This window comes from Brachypodium distachyon, chromosome 2 (genome assembly GCF_000005505.3).
Source record: "Brachypodium distachyon strain Bd21 chromosome 2, Brachypodium_distachyon_v3.0, whole genome shotgun sequence".
NCBI classification, from domain to species: domain Eukaryota; kingdom Viridiplantae; phylum Streptophyta; class Magnoliopsida; order Poales; family Poaceae; genus Brachypodium; species Brachypodium distachyon.
In genome coordinates, this window is record NC_016132.3 from 50,194,983 (window position 1) to 50,210,248 (window position 15,266).

The 15,266-nt window shown below is 49.8% G+C and overlaps 2 protein-coding genes across 2 annotated transcripts; both read right to left on the reverse strand.

Moving 5' to 3' along the window:
• Window positions 1-37: 37 nt before the first annotated feature.
• Window positions 38-3,146, reverse strand: LOC100830412 (protein NRT1/ PTR FAMILY 1.2). Its single transcript, XM_003567090.4, has 4 exons — window positions 2,536-3,146; window positions 1,905-2,122; window positions 1,256-1,812; window positions 38-1,157 (listed from the first exon to the last, which is right to left on the reverse strand). Exons 1-4 carry the CDS (start codon window positions 2,627-2,629, stop codon window positions 296-298), a joined length of 1,731 nt encoding a protein of 576 aa, XP_003567138.1. The 5' UTR covers window positions 2,630-3,146; the 3' UTR covers window positions 38-295.
• A 144-nt stretch (window positions 3,147-3,290) lies between these two features.
• Window positions 3,291-5,564, reverse strand: LOC100827068 (protein NRT1/ PTR FAMILY 1.2). Its single transcript, XM_003569820.4, has 3 exons — window positions 5,404-5,564; window positions 5,063-5,280; window positions 3,291-4,948 (listed from the first exon to the last, which is right to left on the reverse strand). Exons 1-3 carry the CDS (start codon window positions 5,486-5,488, stop codon window positions 3,491-3,493), a joined length of 1,761 nt encoding a protein of 586 aa, XP_003569868.1. The 5' UTR covers window positions 5,489-5,564; the 3' UTR covers window positions 3,291-3,490.
• Window positions 5,565-15,266: the final 9,702 nt, after the last annotated feature.

Sequence of the window (15,266 nt, forward strand, 5' to 3'; positions counted from 1 at the left end):
ATTTTTTGCTTCAGGGCCTCAGGGGATAGCCAGAACCAATGCAAAGTATCTCCTGAAGATTAAAGAAACACTGACCATAGACATCGGTGGTCGCTTAGAAACGGCAGAGTTGCCCAGATTCGATAGACATTGGAAAACGCAAACTTTTAGCCACTGTCCACTGATTCAGGAATCAGGATTGATGACCACCCTCATGGTCCTAAACATGTTGAGAGAACCGCCCCCAGCAACCTACTAGTACAACGTTATAAACGGCCTCTGACAGGGAGACACCAAAAGCTCAAACACTACAAAACTATGCCATAGGCCGTTCTGTCTCAGCCTCCTCTTCCCACTCCACGTTTTTCCCCTCCTCGCCATATGCCCAGCCGCAGCAGAGGAAGTATACAAAGTTCAGAGCGCCCAAACAGGCGAGCAACCAGTAGTAGTAGTCGTAGTGCCCCAGGTTCAGATCACTGGAGAGCCAGCTCGTCCTTCCTCCATGCCTGCTCGCCTCGTGGACCACCTTGACGATCAGACTGTTAACCAGGTTGCCAACACCCATGGCCATGTAGAGCAGCGCCATGCTAAAGCTGGCCATGCTCTTGGGCAGCTCGGTGTAGAAGAACTCCAGCTCCCCGATCACACCGAACGCTTCCGCGAGCCCCATGAGCGCGAACTGCGGCACCAGCCAAAACGCCGACATGGTGCCCCCTCCGCCCGACAGCGCCAGCCTGCGCCGCGCACCCTCCACCGCCGCGGACACGACCATCCCTGCAGTGGCGAGCACCAGGCCGGCGCCGATGCGCTGCTTCATGGTGAGCCCGCGTGGGTTGCCTGTGATGCGCTGCAGCACCGGTGCGATCCACCTGTCGTAGCTGCCCGACCATAGCGACATGGTGACCATGTTGAACATGGTGAGGGAACAGCCCGGCACATGGAACCGACCCACGCCGACGCGACGGTCCATCTCGTTGGCCTGCAGCACAGCGTAGTTCTGGCTCATGGCCTGCGCGAGGAAGACGGTGGATGACCAGATCGGCAGGATTCGAATCGCCGACTTGAGCTGCTCCACCTGGTCCACCGTGCATAGCCCCCTGCACTCTGACGCCGCCACGTCACTGTGAGCGGGCAAGGCCTCCTCACTGTTGCTGATCATGCACGCCTTGTTCAAGAACCTGAACGCATCACAAGTGATTAAGAATAAATATTGGAAGGGCCCTCCCCAATGTAGCTCCACCTCCACTCCCTGGATCTTGCTCTGAGTCTCGCTCACCTCAACTTGTCCGTGGGGACAGTGAGCTTGCAGTCCTTGAGATGATAGTACACGCCGTCTTCGGTCTTCACCGGCAACCGCACCCTACGGTTCTTGATGGCCGCCGTGAAGGCGGCACCTATCCCGGAAAACATTTGCCTGGATCCCTTCTCCTTGATGTAGAGGCGGGAGCCCAAGAGAAAACTCACCGCGGAGAGCATCATGAGCCCCATTGGAACCGCGAACCCGGCCTTCCACCCGACGTTGTCCTGCACATAGACGATGACGGTGACGGCAACCGTGAAGGCCACTCCGATGGACGCATAGTAGGCGTTGAAGTAGGCCTGTAGGATCCTCGCTCTCTTCTCCTTGGGATGCCTGGAGAACTGATCCGCACCAAATGCCATGGAGCATGGCCGAATGCCTCCAGCGCCGATGGACAGGAACGTGAAGCCGGCTATCAGCCAGGCAAGGTGCCTCGGCCCGGGGGGCATGCACTGCTCCGGGACAATGCCAGCACCGCACGGTGCCGGCCGTGCTCCGTGTATCATGGCGCTCAGCCATAGGAAAACAATCCCCTGCGGCAAGTAAACAAAAAAAATCATTCATCTGTTGCGCTAGTCAAAACATGTGGCAAGAATCGAAGAATATTTGGTATTTCTACACTTACTGTTAGGCATGCAACTGAGCCTAAGGAGATGGCCATGAACCGGCCTATGTACATATCGGCTATCAACGCGCCGGGAATGGGTGCAAAATTAGCTGCCGCAGCCCACACGAAGAGCATCGCTCCGGCGGTCACATTGCTCAGGTGATACTGCTTGGTGAGGTACATGATCATGTTGGTGTTGAGCCCGAATCCCGCGACTTTCTCCAACATTTCATTTGCTACGGTTACAAAAAAGAATCCATCAAACCGAAGGCAAAGTGTACAGAAATATAAATGGAAGTATATACCACATGGATTAATAGCATGTGCATCTAGATTCTAGAAGATTGGAGATGGGCTGAAGCTAAATCTAGTAACTAAAGGATGTTCTTTCGCTGTTAACGAATCCTGATGAGCTCACTTATATGTATGGTCTGCGATCTCTGGCAAAAGTGGACATGCCAATGGCAAAGTGATGTGTGTTTCCCATCCAAAATCAAAATATACTATATCTTTGCACTCGATTTGCAACCTATAGATGCATGTCATGTCTCTCTCATCAATGATCATTCTCAGTTTGGTATGCTACCCCAGTGCCGCACCTATATTGAGTTGATCTAGGGGCAGTGAAGAAGGGGGGAGTATGGCATACCTATGATGAACGGCAGGGCGACGAATCCACCTTTCTCTTTCACTTTGGGGGCATCGGATTCGGAGCTATGCGCGTCACCTTCCTGGGTTTCCATCGATCTTCCCGAAAGCTAAAGGCCAGCAGCAGCTGGGGGTGGTGAACAGCACCGGCCCGTGCTCGTTTCCGCCTTTGCTTGGCAAGCGGTGATGGATTTCAAACTATGTCAGCATGATTGATGGGAAATGCAACTCTGTAGATCGGCAGAGAAAAGAACATGCTCCTGCATTCTCCATGGAAATGGGTAGAAAGGGTCGAGGATGAGGTATAGATGAAGGGAGAAACGAGGGGCGTGCACAAGAAACTATAATGTCTTCCATTTAAGGTAGGAGACGGGGCACAAACTCGTGATCTTCTGGAAAAAGTATAAACAAAACAAAACAAAACAAAAGGTTGTGACCTCAACCACCACAGCACAAGGTATTTTGCCTAGAGACCAAGGGGACATATTCGTGGAAGAATAATTAAGAGAAGCAGTCGTCCTTCACCGAGATAAATGGCGAGCTATATATGGCGGTTGTGGCTCTTTGCAAGTTTTCAGTGGCAGAGAAGCACTTGCCGTATGTGTGCACTTCAGGTGAATATCAACTCTTTGCTGGTGCCCTCGGCCCCAAAAATTTGGATACTCCTATAAGTTTTTTCTTCCTGTTTTAGACATGCTGTTTGGATCGACCTTCTATATGGCAGGTTGAACGGTGGGAATCATGCGAGGAGCCGCAAAACACGAAAATGCAAGTGAGATGCATGTAAGCACGTTGCAGGTCAGGGATCTCTAGGAGCCACAGAGAATGATGATACAGATTGGTTGCATCCCCCATTTTTACACAAGCACATCCATACCAACAATTCAGGAATTCGCAAGAGCGAAAGGCGCCATCTCAACCGAAACGACCACGCCACTCGCCAATGATGCCTTTCCCTACCATTTCTGCACATCCTCCTCCTCGTCCTCGGTCGCCATCACTCTGTTCTGCCCCTCCTCCCCGTACGTCCAGCCGCACCAGACGAAGTACACGAAGTTGGCCACGGAGAGCCCCGCAAGAACCATGTAGTAATAGTCATAGTGGCCCCTGTTGAGGTTGCTGGAGACCCAGCTGTCCCGGCCGTCCGCGCCCGTGGCTCTGCTGATGATCCCCACGATGGCGCTCCCCAGCAAGGCGCCGCAACCCATGCCGAGCGCCAGCAGCGACACCCCGATGCTGGACATGGTCTTGGGGAACTCGGAGTAGTAGAACTCGATCTGGCCGATGAGGTTGAGCGCCTCGGCGAGGCCCATGAGGCAGTGCTGCGGCACGAGCCGCATGGCCGACATGCGCACCGTGCGCCCCGTCGTCTGCGGGTCCACGTCGCGGAGCCCCTCGGCTATGGCCGCGGCGCGCCGCAGCGTCTCGGTGCGCGCGGCCACGCCCATGGCCACGGCGAAGATTATCAGGCCGAGCCCCATGCGCTGCCGCAGGCTGAGCCCGCGCGCGCGGCCCGTGAGCCGCGACAAGGGCCCGACGAGCACGCGGTCGTACACGGCCACCCACACGGTGAGCGTGACGATGCTGAAGACGCCGAAGGAGGCCGCCGGGATCTCCAGGCCGCCCATCCGCCGCTCCATGTTGCTGGCCTGCAGCACCGGGAACATCTGCTGCCCCACGAGCACGCCGGGCACGATCGCCGTGGACCATATCGGCAGCACCCGGATGACTGCCTTGGCGTCCTCCACCTGCTGCACCGTGCACACCGTCCACGGGTCGTCGCCGCACGCCGCCCCGTCGTCAACGCCGTTGGTCAGCTTGCTTGGGTTCCTCAGCACGCACGCCCGGTTCAAGTACCTCAGCCTGTTGGTGGGCGCCCTGGGCCGGACCCCAGGCTTGTTGTGGAAGCACGAGGCGTCGGCGGCCTCGGCGGGCAACGGGTCGTGCCGGTTCTTGTAGCTGACGACGAGCACCTGCACGATCCCCAGGATGACGCTCCTGTCGGCATCCGCCCTGAGGTAGAAGGAGGAGCCGAGGAGGAAGAGCGAGAGGGCGACGAGCATGAGCACGACGGGCACCGCGAAGCCGATGACCCACCCTTTGGTCTCCTGGATGTAGACGATGACGAGCGAGGCGAAGACGATGGAGAGCCCCAGCACGGTGTAGTACCAGTTGAAGAAGGTCTGCAGCGTCCGGACGTTCTTGGCGCTGTTGTCCCGCGTGTCCAGCTGGTCCGCCCCGAACGCCAGCGTGCACGGCCGGATGCCGCCCGAGCCGAGCGACATAAGCAGGAACGACGTGAAGAGCAGCGGCAGCTGGCACGGCAGCCGCGTGCACTCCCGCGGGTGCGCCGAGCACTCTGGGCTCGTCTTGAACACCGGCAGAATCGCCGTCGTCAGCAGCACGCACATCCCCTACACCGCACCAAAGGCACCAGCCATACAGATACAGTTAAGCTCTGCCGTCTGCTTTTCCGATCGATCATGATCGGGGAATGGAAAGGGAGCATAATTAATCTGCTTAATTACCATGAGGCTGACGACGGATCCGATGGCGATGACCCGGAAACGGCCGAGGTAAGCGTCGGCGAGCACGGCGCCGGAGATGGGCAGGAAGTTGCTGACGGCGCTCCAGTTGTAGAGCACGATGGTGCTGGTGGCCGCCGTCAGGTGGTACCGCTTGGTCAGGTACAGGATCATGTTGGCCTGCAGCCCGAACGTGGCCACCTTCTCGAAGATCTCGTTCGCTGCAACAAAAGATTTCAGTCATGAGCTTCAGTGTTTGTTGCTTTGTGCTAGCTAGAAGCTAGATACCGATCCATGAGTGGCAATTAATGTTAAGAGAAAAAAGGAATCGCTCGCTTGCTTACAGATGATGAACGGTATGGTTCGAAGGCCACCCTTCTTCCTTCCCTCCGGGACCGGGAGGGCTTTCTCCATACCCGAGACCTCCATGTAGCTAGCTAGAATCCTAGTCCAGATAGAAACGACGGACAGAGCAGAGACTGGGCCTTCCTAGAGGAGATGCCGAGGGAGACAATTTATATGTGAACCGTATGTACGGCGCCAGTGTCAAAGTGATGACATCAATGCTTACTCTAAAGCCTGAACAAGAAAAAGGATAGAAAATAATAAGACGATGATCTCAGTGCTTAACAGTAACATCCTTATTTCCGGCGAGTATTCTTGATAAATGCCTAATGCCACGTGGGATATAGACAAGCACTGGCGCCTTAATATACAATGTGTTTAGATACATTAAATCTTATCTCAGACTATATCATATACACTAGATATTTTAGATATTTTAAAACAAGTTCTCGTTTATTATGTCTTGTGAGGAAGAAATTATAAATTTTCGGTTCAGCTAAGAGTAGTATCTAAATTAAGATATCGTACCATACTTTTTTTCTTATCAAATAAGGCGGCACCTGAATCTTTTTGCTTAGGTGGCATATTTAATACATACTATATACGGCACTTGTACATGGTGGAGCAATGGTACTCGCCTAGGCTCCATCGATCGGGTCAGTTGCTACTGGACTCGAGCTGTGCTAGTGCTGGCAGAACTAGTCTAGTGTGTGTGAGATCGAGAGATAGGCAACGAGAAATGGTTGAATGATTGAGCGGAAGCAAATTAATTTTTTTTTTAAAGTTTAAATCTTATATTATTTTTCTGTTCGTGATAGTAAAACAGTCGTAACTTTTGATTGGATGAAACAAAAAATATGTATGAATATGAAAAAGAAAGGTACTGAAATCTAACCAACGAATAAACTCAATTGGACTTACCAATCAAAAGATATGATCAAAACAGTAACAACTGACAGAAAGTTACGAGAATTAATTTATAATCGATTTCGAGGAATAATCAGAAAGATGAAGTAATCGCGATCTTTCCTTGATCTCATGATAACCTGCAACAAAGTATTATGAACTTGTGATGAACCTGCACCAAAGTGTTAGAAAGATCTAGCACGAAGATTCCACGAAGATCCGAAAAGAACAGAGATGACACCGCCAACGAATTTTTTTATTGCAACGATGTCGATCGATTACAAAAGATGCAACCATGCATCCAAAAACTCTTCAAGAATTAATCTAGATCTAAAGCTCTGAGTTTCCTCACGTCCTTGCTAAAATCTTAGCTAGGACGTCCTCTATTTATACGGGAAAAATCGCGACTCTAAACCGAATCCGAATCCAACACGAACTCCTCTGTCCCGGTCGGTATTTTGCCTGTGGGTCCCACATACGACCTCGGATTGAGATGACTCCAAAATCAAAGTTGTTCGCCTCGACGACACGCACAACTTTAATGTGGACCACGTTTCCATCGGACGCCATCTTGATTACGATACTGTTTAATCTTTAAACAGCTCTCATCCAGCCACGGCTGGACCTACATGTCTTCACGTCGATGCCACTCCATGCCATCAACTCTTCTTGTGATGTCTTCAAAACTCGACCATCACGTGTCGAATATCTCCAATACTGTACATCTCCGGTATAAACAACGTACGACAAACTGGTACCCTCCCAAATCATCGTAGCCTTCACTTTCATTGTTTCTTTGCACGAACGTCCCGCATGACCTTGATCCTCGACCTCAGCTTCTCCCAAGCTTCGTCCCTCGATCCCGTCATCGACCACGTTCCTCTAGCTCCGGCAACACCTGAAAACGAACACACAAATAACCAGTACGAGCACAAGTCCAGGATAAGTTCCAACACAAGATACATGTCATCACATAAGTATTCATATTATTCAAAATATCTACATCAATGTTTCATCTAAAACACTTGTCAATATTACACATCACCTATGATTTCACGGTGCGCAGGCTAGCTGTTAATTGCTTCGCTTCTTTGTTGGCCATACTGCTAGGAGCAGTACTCGCGGCGGAGTTTGGGGTCGCCCGGCCGTGCCTTTAAGCCCGGGGACAATCTGATGGGGCTTCCGAGGGAAGCTACAATTTGGGGGTGCTTTGAGAGCGTTTTTTGCAGCAGTTTTTGTCCGCGCATGCTGCATACGTCGCTTTGGCGGGGGCGCACATACTTGTGTATCCTTGTCGTTGAGAAATAAGGCAAACGCAGACAAAGTGCTTCTGTTTTAAGCCAGTTTGGTATCCCCTCCCTTACGAAACACTCCAGGCAATAACGCACCCTTTTTCCCCTAAAAATAGAAGTTAACAGGCGATTATTTTGTGAACTGGCGGCATCGCGCAATAGCAGGGGCGATAAGTGACATTGACGTGCGTGGTGGACGACTTGAATCGAAAGGATCAACGTCTCGAAGATTTATCGTGGCTTCATGCCAAGACACGAGCTACTTGTGCGAAACTTAACAATTCCCGGATGTATTATTAAGGAGCGCGCAGCTTATATTCTGATATGAGAACGCATCAATCATGGGATACGATGTGGGCGTATAGACAAAATAAAAGATCGCCGATATAAAAAATCTAAAAAAAATTATTGCACAGAAAGGACCAAAAGTCGATGTGACAAAATAACTAAAACAATATACATCCGACGATATATATTGACCGCAGATTAAGTCTTTATGTACAACCTCCCTCACGACAAAGAAAAACGAGTACACACTCTTGCTGATTGATGTTCTCTCGTAAACACTTGACTAAACGAGTACAATGATGAGACCTGGGCTCTTCTGATGTGACCACATCTCATTGATATAGCCATCAGTGGTGAGTTTTGTCCCAAAAGCTAAAATTTGAGACCAATTGACTGAATTTCAAAATTTTCACCAAACAAAATTGTTCAATTTTTTAAACCTTTGCGTAGATCATTACTATTTGGATCTTCCTCGAACTACCATCAATGTAATTAAGATATGGTTTTCTAATTCCGAGACGACTGAGAAATGATTAATTATTGTTTAGGGAATTTTCAACAACAAGCTGATACTAATTTTCATTATATGGTTTCTCTCTCTCTTTTTTCTCTTTTTTGGTCTCTTCTCTTTCCTATTGGAACTACATGTCATCATCTTTTCATTCTTGGTACCTGTGTAGAGACCGCTATTTCTGCAGCATACCATCTCTTTGTTTCTCCACACCTCAGCCAAAAAGTAAGAGAGAGAGACTTTATGTACCTGGTAAGTACCTCTTGTCGGAGATGCCCTTATAAGTCACCGGTAAGAACCTTCTGATCTAAACACGAAATTCATGCAACTAGAAAAGAGATCAAAAGATGTTAACAGAACGTCTGGGCTATCAATGTTGCTCGAGAAATACTTTCATGAAGGCAAGAGCAATCGAAGATGAAAATATCATGCTCACTACTTGCTTGGGAGGTCTACAAGGAGTGCAACCTCGGTTTTTTGTGCCACATATCATTGCTTCAACACCGAAAAAGATTTTCACTCACATCAAGTCGGAGGCTGAAACTTGGGCAAGAGCGGGACAAAGCATTAGGGGGTCCCTTATTTTGAAGAGAAAAGCATATTTTTTTTGACACCTCAATTAGCAGTGAAGTTTAGAAATAGTCGATGTACTCGAGTTTGTATACACTTAGTCTCTCAATTGACAAAACCATATCTCTTTTGGATTGAAACGGCATTGACTGGTTTTGACTCTAATTTTTTTTTGACGAAACAGCCGCAGCGAGCTATTTATTGCCAATAGAAGGGTTGAAAGAATCAATCCGAGAGAGTGCAATTATGAAACACTGAAAATAAACACGAGAGAGGGGGAGAGTACAAGTCGAAAACAAAAGAAACTCAAGGACATCATCATCTCCCGATGTCAGTTCACCAATCCTAACACCCGCACGCTTCCATAAGGCGGCCTCCTCCTTGATCAAGACAAGCACAGCAGCAGGGGAGTTAAGATTATGTTGAAAAACATGTCGGTTTCTCTCCTTCCACGGCTCCCACAAGGTGAGCGAGAAGATAGATGCAAAAGCCTTGGTAGGAAGCTTGCCAAGGGGTTTAGCCGAATCGATGCGATCAGCCCAGCACAACCTGATAGAGGAGATATCAGCCCAAGAGCTCGGATGGAAGAGCTGGATCCCAGTCCAGCCGGCAATTAAGCCCCAAATGGTCCTTGCGAAGTGATAGTCAGCAAGGATATGGATCGCCGTCTCCTCAATAGTGTGACAAAAAGGGCACCACTTGTCGTTGGGGATGTTCTTACGAGTGAGGATATCCGCGGTAGGAATTCTTCCTTGGGCCGCCAACCACCCAAAGAACCTGCATTTTTCCGGTGCCCACACTCTCCAAAACATGCGGTCGAAAGGAGCTGTGACAAGGCCCTAAAATTGTGCAAGGTAGGCACTCTGAGCGGAGTAGCAGCCGCTGGCCATGAGATTCCAGATGACATTGTCGTCGCCCGTAGAGAGAGCAGGAGCCGAAGCGATAAGGGTGAAGAGACGAACGAACTGGCAGATGTTAGAAGGCTTCACGCCGTGAGCGATATCCAAAATCCACTTGTGCTGCCATCGTGCATTGCGGACAGACCGATTTTTGCGGCGAGCAATCGAGAACAGGTCTGGGGCGATGTCCTTGGGACGTTGATGGTCAAGCCAGGCATCATTCCAGAAATTAGTGAAACGGCCGTCTCGCACGGTGATGGAGATTACAGCAGCGAAAAGACACATGTCATCATCATTTAGGGGAGAGGCCACGATAGCCCAAGGTTTGTCGGGCTTAGTCCAGCGCAACCACTTCCATCGCAGGCGAAGGGCATGGCCGAACTTGTCAATGTCAAGAATGCCGAGGCCACCAAAGCACTTAGGAGAGCAGACCGTACGCCAACGAACCAGGCAGCTGCTGCCACCACAGCTTAGCTCGCCCCGCCACAGCCAACCTCTGAGATACTTCTCAATTCGCTCACGCAGCCAAGCTGGGAATTCAAACACAGTGAAGTGAAAAGTAGAAAGCGCGGAAAGCATCGACTTGAGAATGATAATTCTGCCACCTTTGCTAAGCAGCTTGGACTTGTAGCCTGCAAGCCTGTGCTCAATTTTTTCCAATAAAGGTTGAAACAAGAGTTTTTGGCTTAGTCAGAGAGAGGGGCAGTCCCAGATAACGAGTAGGAAAATTGGCAAGCGACGCCTGGAAGCAGTTCGTGATGGCAGCGACATCGAGCCCATTGTAGCGGATTGGTAAAATTGAGCTCTTGTTGGGGTTGATACGGATGCCTGAGATGTTGCCAAAAGCATCAAGAATGGCAAGGAGGCATTGAAGGTCTTCCCGTCTCGGGTGGATGAACACCGCGACGTCATCGGCAAAGAGGGAAACCCGGATTCTGTTCACAGCATGAGGCAGGCCGAGCAGAAGACCCTGCTCCGTGGCCATGTCAAGCAGCCGCATGGGCGGCTCGATGGCGATGTTGAAAAGATACGGTGAGAGCGAATCACCTTGCCGGAGACCTCTCCGGTGCTGGAAACTCGCACCTGCCAAACCATTACAAAGGACTCTGGAGCTCGACGTGCAGAAAAGAGAGGAGATCCAGCTGATAAAATTGACATCAAGCCTCTGGCCTGCAGGTTTTGAACGAGGTATGCCACGACACTGAATCGAAAGCTTTGGCAAAATCAAGCTTGATGAATAGCATGGGAGTTTTGGATTTGTGAAAGCGCCGGGCTAAATTTTGGACGTAAACATGACTTTACGAAGGCACTCTGATGCGCGGTTTTCAAGCTTGACTCTAATTTAATGCGCGGTTTTCCCCGTGATGCAACCTCCGAAAACGAGATGCACTTTGATGTATGCTGGATCCAGAAAATGCACGGTGAGGACACGTACGACCGAGTGACACCAGCGGCAGGCTTTGAAAATCGGCGTGTACTGCAAGCGGCCGGGCCGTATCCCGTATATATACACATATATATGTCCCCACTAGTACGTAGCAAGCCTGTCGTCGAGAGACGAAGATCGATCGCTCATGCGCTGCATAATGCATATATGCATGCATGAGAGACCTGCGCAGCACGTCCATTACATTCCAAAGCTCCTTCGATCTGCTTTTCGTTGGACGCTACGGAACAGGCAAGAAGATATCAGCGGCCGGCGCACCCGTAAAAAAGCATCGATCTCTCCCCTGTGGTGCTCTGCAGTACGTGTATCCCACGAAGTGCATGTGTAACCCTGAATTGAGATCCCACGTACGCCCCCGAACGATGCTGAATTTGTCTCCTGTGCCCAATCGGGCACAAAAGTACCACATCGGTCGGCGGTAGCTTAGCTTAGCTAGCGTTCGCGATAGGCATGCACTTTGAAAGATTAAAAGATGGATCGTAACCATGTGGTGAAATATTCTCTGCTCTTTGCGGAAACCAGCAGCGACGTACCAGACGTTTGATCCACGTTACGGCTAGTCGGATCGATCGGTCGCTATTTGCGTTAGCAAGCCGGGGGCATCCAACAGCTTAGGTACAGAACCGAATGCGATTCCTACTCCGGTCTGGCCGGTAGACTGGTACACTACCCAGAGAGCAAGTTAACCCCATATATATATCAGCTAGGTACGTACTTCCATGTCTCCGTTGCACGCGCTTCAGCCAGAACGCATGATCGATGCCCCTATAGCTAGTGGTGGCGTACGTAACGTAAGCTAGCTGAAATTTCCCATGTCCTCTAGCTAGCCAGTTCAGTCCAATCAGCTGGCAGGCACGCACGTCTTGGTTTCAACGGAAGAACGGCACCCGATCACTGTCTGCATGATTGCAATTTGCAACACCGATCCAAAACAGCATATCGCGCTCTTAGACGTGCGGCATTTCGAGCGCCGGCCGGCCGGGTCCGGCCACACGCGCTGCGTGTGTGCGTGCGAGCGTGACGTTACGACTCGGTCGCGCGCGCCAGGAGATATCCATAATATCCATCTCCCGCGCGATTCGATCGATCAATCCCACATGCAAGCAATTCATGGCCGGTGCGCCGTATATATGCGCTAGCTGCTTTGCTGAGGCGTGACAAAACCGCCTGCAGCCGCCGAGTCGCCCACGCCTTCGGTGCCGCGTGACCGCGTCCACCGAGCGCCGGCGGTCATCGTTGTCGAAATGTTACATGTATCTAAACGCTTTTTAAAAACAGATATGTCTATGTTTGGACAAATTTGAGACAAGAACTTAGAATCCGGGGAGCACTACGCACGCAAATTCGGCCCTCGGTCGCGCACAGGGCTCCATGTGCGGATTTAGGGTGCGAACATGCGATTGGTAACAACATGACGGATCGAGGACGCGCGTGCGTACGGATGGATGGTGGCGGACAGTTTTGGTTTTGGGTGTGCCGCCCGGCCGACGACGTGCAGGCCGGCGTCAGCGAAACCGACTCTACGTACGTACGTGTCGCCCTCGCCGCGGAATTATACATGGAGAGCTCGACGTATCGACCAGACGAGACGTCGAGCTGGTATATACATCGGGCGCGCCTTTGCCTGTTCCGGAGGGAGATCCCAGGAGTTGGGCGGGGTTTTTGTTGCTTTTTGGTGGCACTTCCGTTGCTGCCACTCAATCGTGCCGCTCTTGTATTGCAGCTGTGCTAAACTCTGCTCCGACTACTATTGACAAGTGATGACGACACTCGTGGTTGTTAGACGCACCTGCTTTTGCTACAAGCTACCAGAGCGAATTGGGGCACGTACGATCGACTACTGCAAAACGAAAATTTTCTCCAAGTGCTCCGATTCTAATTACTCGTACTCCAATTTTTCCAAACGGGTGCAGAGTGCCCAAAGGAATACAACGGACCAGTACTACTCTTGTCATCTTGTGGCATTTCAAAGAACTCAAGTGTTGGGTACCGCAATCGTCCAATTCCACGCCTCGGTCTTGATTTTGGCAAAGATGATGGTGGTTGAGACTTTGAGGAAAACGCTAAACGTTTCTCTCATTTAAAAGATCCTAGCTAGGTTACGAGAGCAGCGATGGCCGATGGCCTTCCTTCTGCTTCCACGGAGTCGCGTGATGGTCATCCGCCAGTCCTCAACCGAGCGTGCGTTTTGCTCCACGCATTTGGATGGAAGATCACCAGCCCCAACTAATCCTTGACCATGATCCACATGCTGATGGCAAACCAACATCTAAAGAGAAGGTGCGCATCTGCCTCTGGCTCGCTCCTGAAAAGGAAAGTCCCGCAAATTGGGCCGCCCTCTTTTCTCAAGGCAATACACAGCCCAAACTATATTTTGGATCACTAACCCTGCAGAATGGCCGGCTTCAGCACAGACTTTGTAGGCCCAAAGAATTGTGCCTTGTAAGCCGATTGTTCAGTTAATTAGAACTATTGCGCTAAAAAAAGTTAATTAGAACTACTCATTTCGCTAAAAAAAAGAACTATTCATAAACGGACTGCAAGATAAGCATAAAAAAACCGTTACGACCAGTATGAAAAGCAGAAAGGTGCAGAGGACTGTGCCTTGCTGCCGGCAAAACATCCGTTCTTCATCGTTTGCATCTCCTTCCTGAGCAAATCCGAGTGAAATCATCTACGAAATGCCCAAAATCGTTCAGTCTTTACAGTGGTATCAGAGATTTAGGGTGATCCTTGGCGGCTATTCAAACAGCGGAGGCATAGAGGTTGGGATCTCTCATAAATCCCTCCCCACTCTCCCTGTTTCGGGCAGCGGCGTGGACGTTGTTTCATGGCGGCACATATTCGGGTGCGGATCGCAAACATAAATGGGGGTCGCTTTGATTATTTCGAGCTCGATTCCTCAATTACTTTTCTGATCCATGCGCCAGGGTGGCGCATTGGGCATTTCATAAAACTAGTGAAAAGTGTGCTCCGGTAAAGTGGGTGGAATTCGGACCAATTGGGACGACCGGACGAGCTAAGTAATTGCTTGCAGCGATCCAATTTCCCATAGCAACCGGTGTTGCTGATAACACCCGGACGATGGCTCAGGCGCCGGTAGACCGGTTAGAACTGAGATGGGAGAAATTGGTTTGTCAGATTCGAGCATATATGGTTACCATGCCACGGGGTGGAGACCAAACTGGCCGAAATGCTGCCATCCGTGCAGGCTACTATTGATCAGATCTTGGCGATCAGCACACGCCAAATTTGCCTATTAAAGACATCATAATTCTTGAAAGCTCGCGTTGTGGGCTATACGTTCCCACACTTACATGTTACTTTTTAATTTCTACATGTTTGATTTTAGTGAAGCATCAGAAAACCATTGGAGTAGGAAAAAAATGAAAAACATATTTGAATGAAATTGCTTTTTCACGAATCCTACGAGAAAAAAAACATAAATTGTTGAGAAAATCGCTTAGGATCCTCCGTAGAAGAAATACATGAAATTTGAGATCAGGTGTTGCTTCATCAGCACAAAAATTGTGAGCCAATGCTTTGAATAGCATGTGCACTGGAAATTTCATATACAAATATCTGATTTTTTTTGTGCCTGTAAAAATAATACCCACATGACTAAAGAAATATTACTTTTTATAGTACTCCTTCCGATACGTATTAATTGTCTCAAGTTTGCCTAAAAATGGATGTATCTATGACTAAAAAACGTCTAGATATAGATACATGTGTAATATTTCGACAATTAATATTGATAAGTACATAAATTTGCCACTTGCAAGGGACCAGTCCTCAAGGGCTCAAGGCACATACACGAACTTTTCCAAAGCACATTCGAGATAAAAAAAAGAGGGCCGTGCTAGCTGACAGGAAGAGGAAATTTTTGACAAACACAGACCAAATAACGTCTTGTCAAATAGAGCCGAAATCACAACTCTCTTTTTCT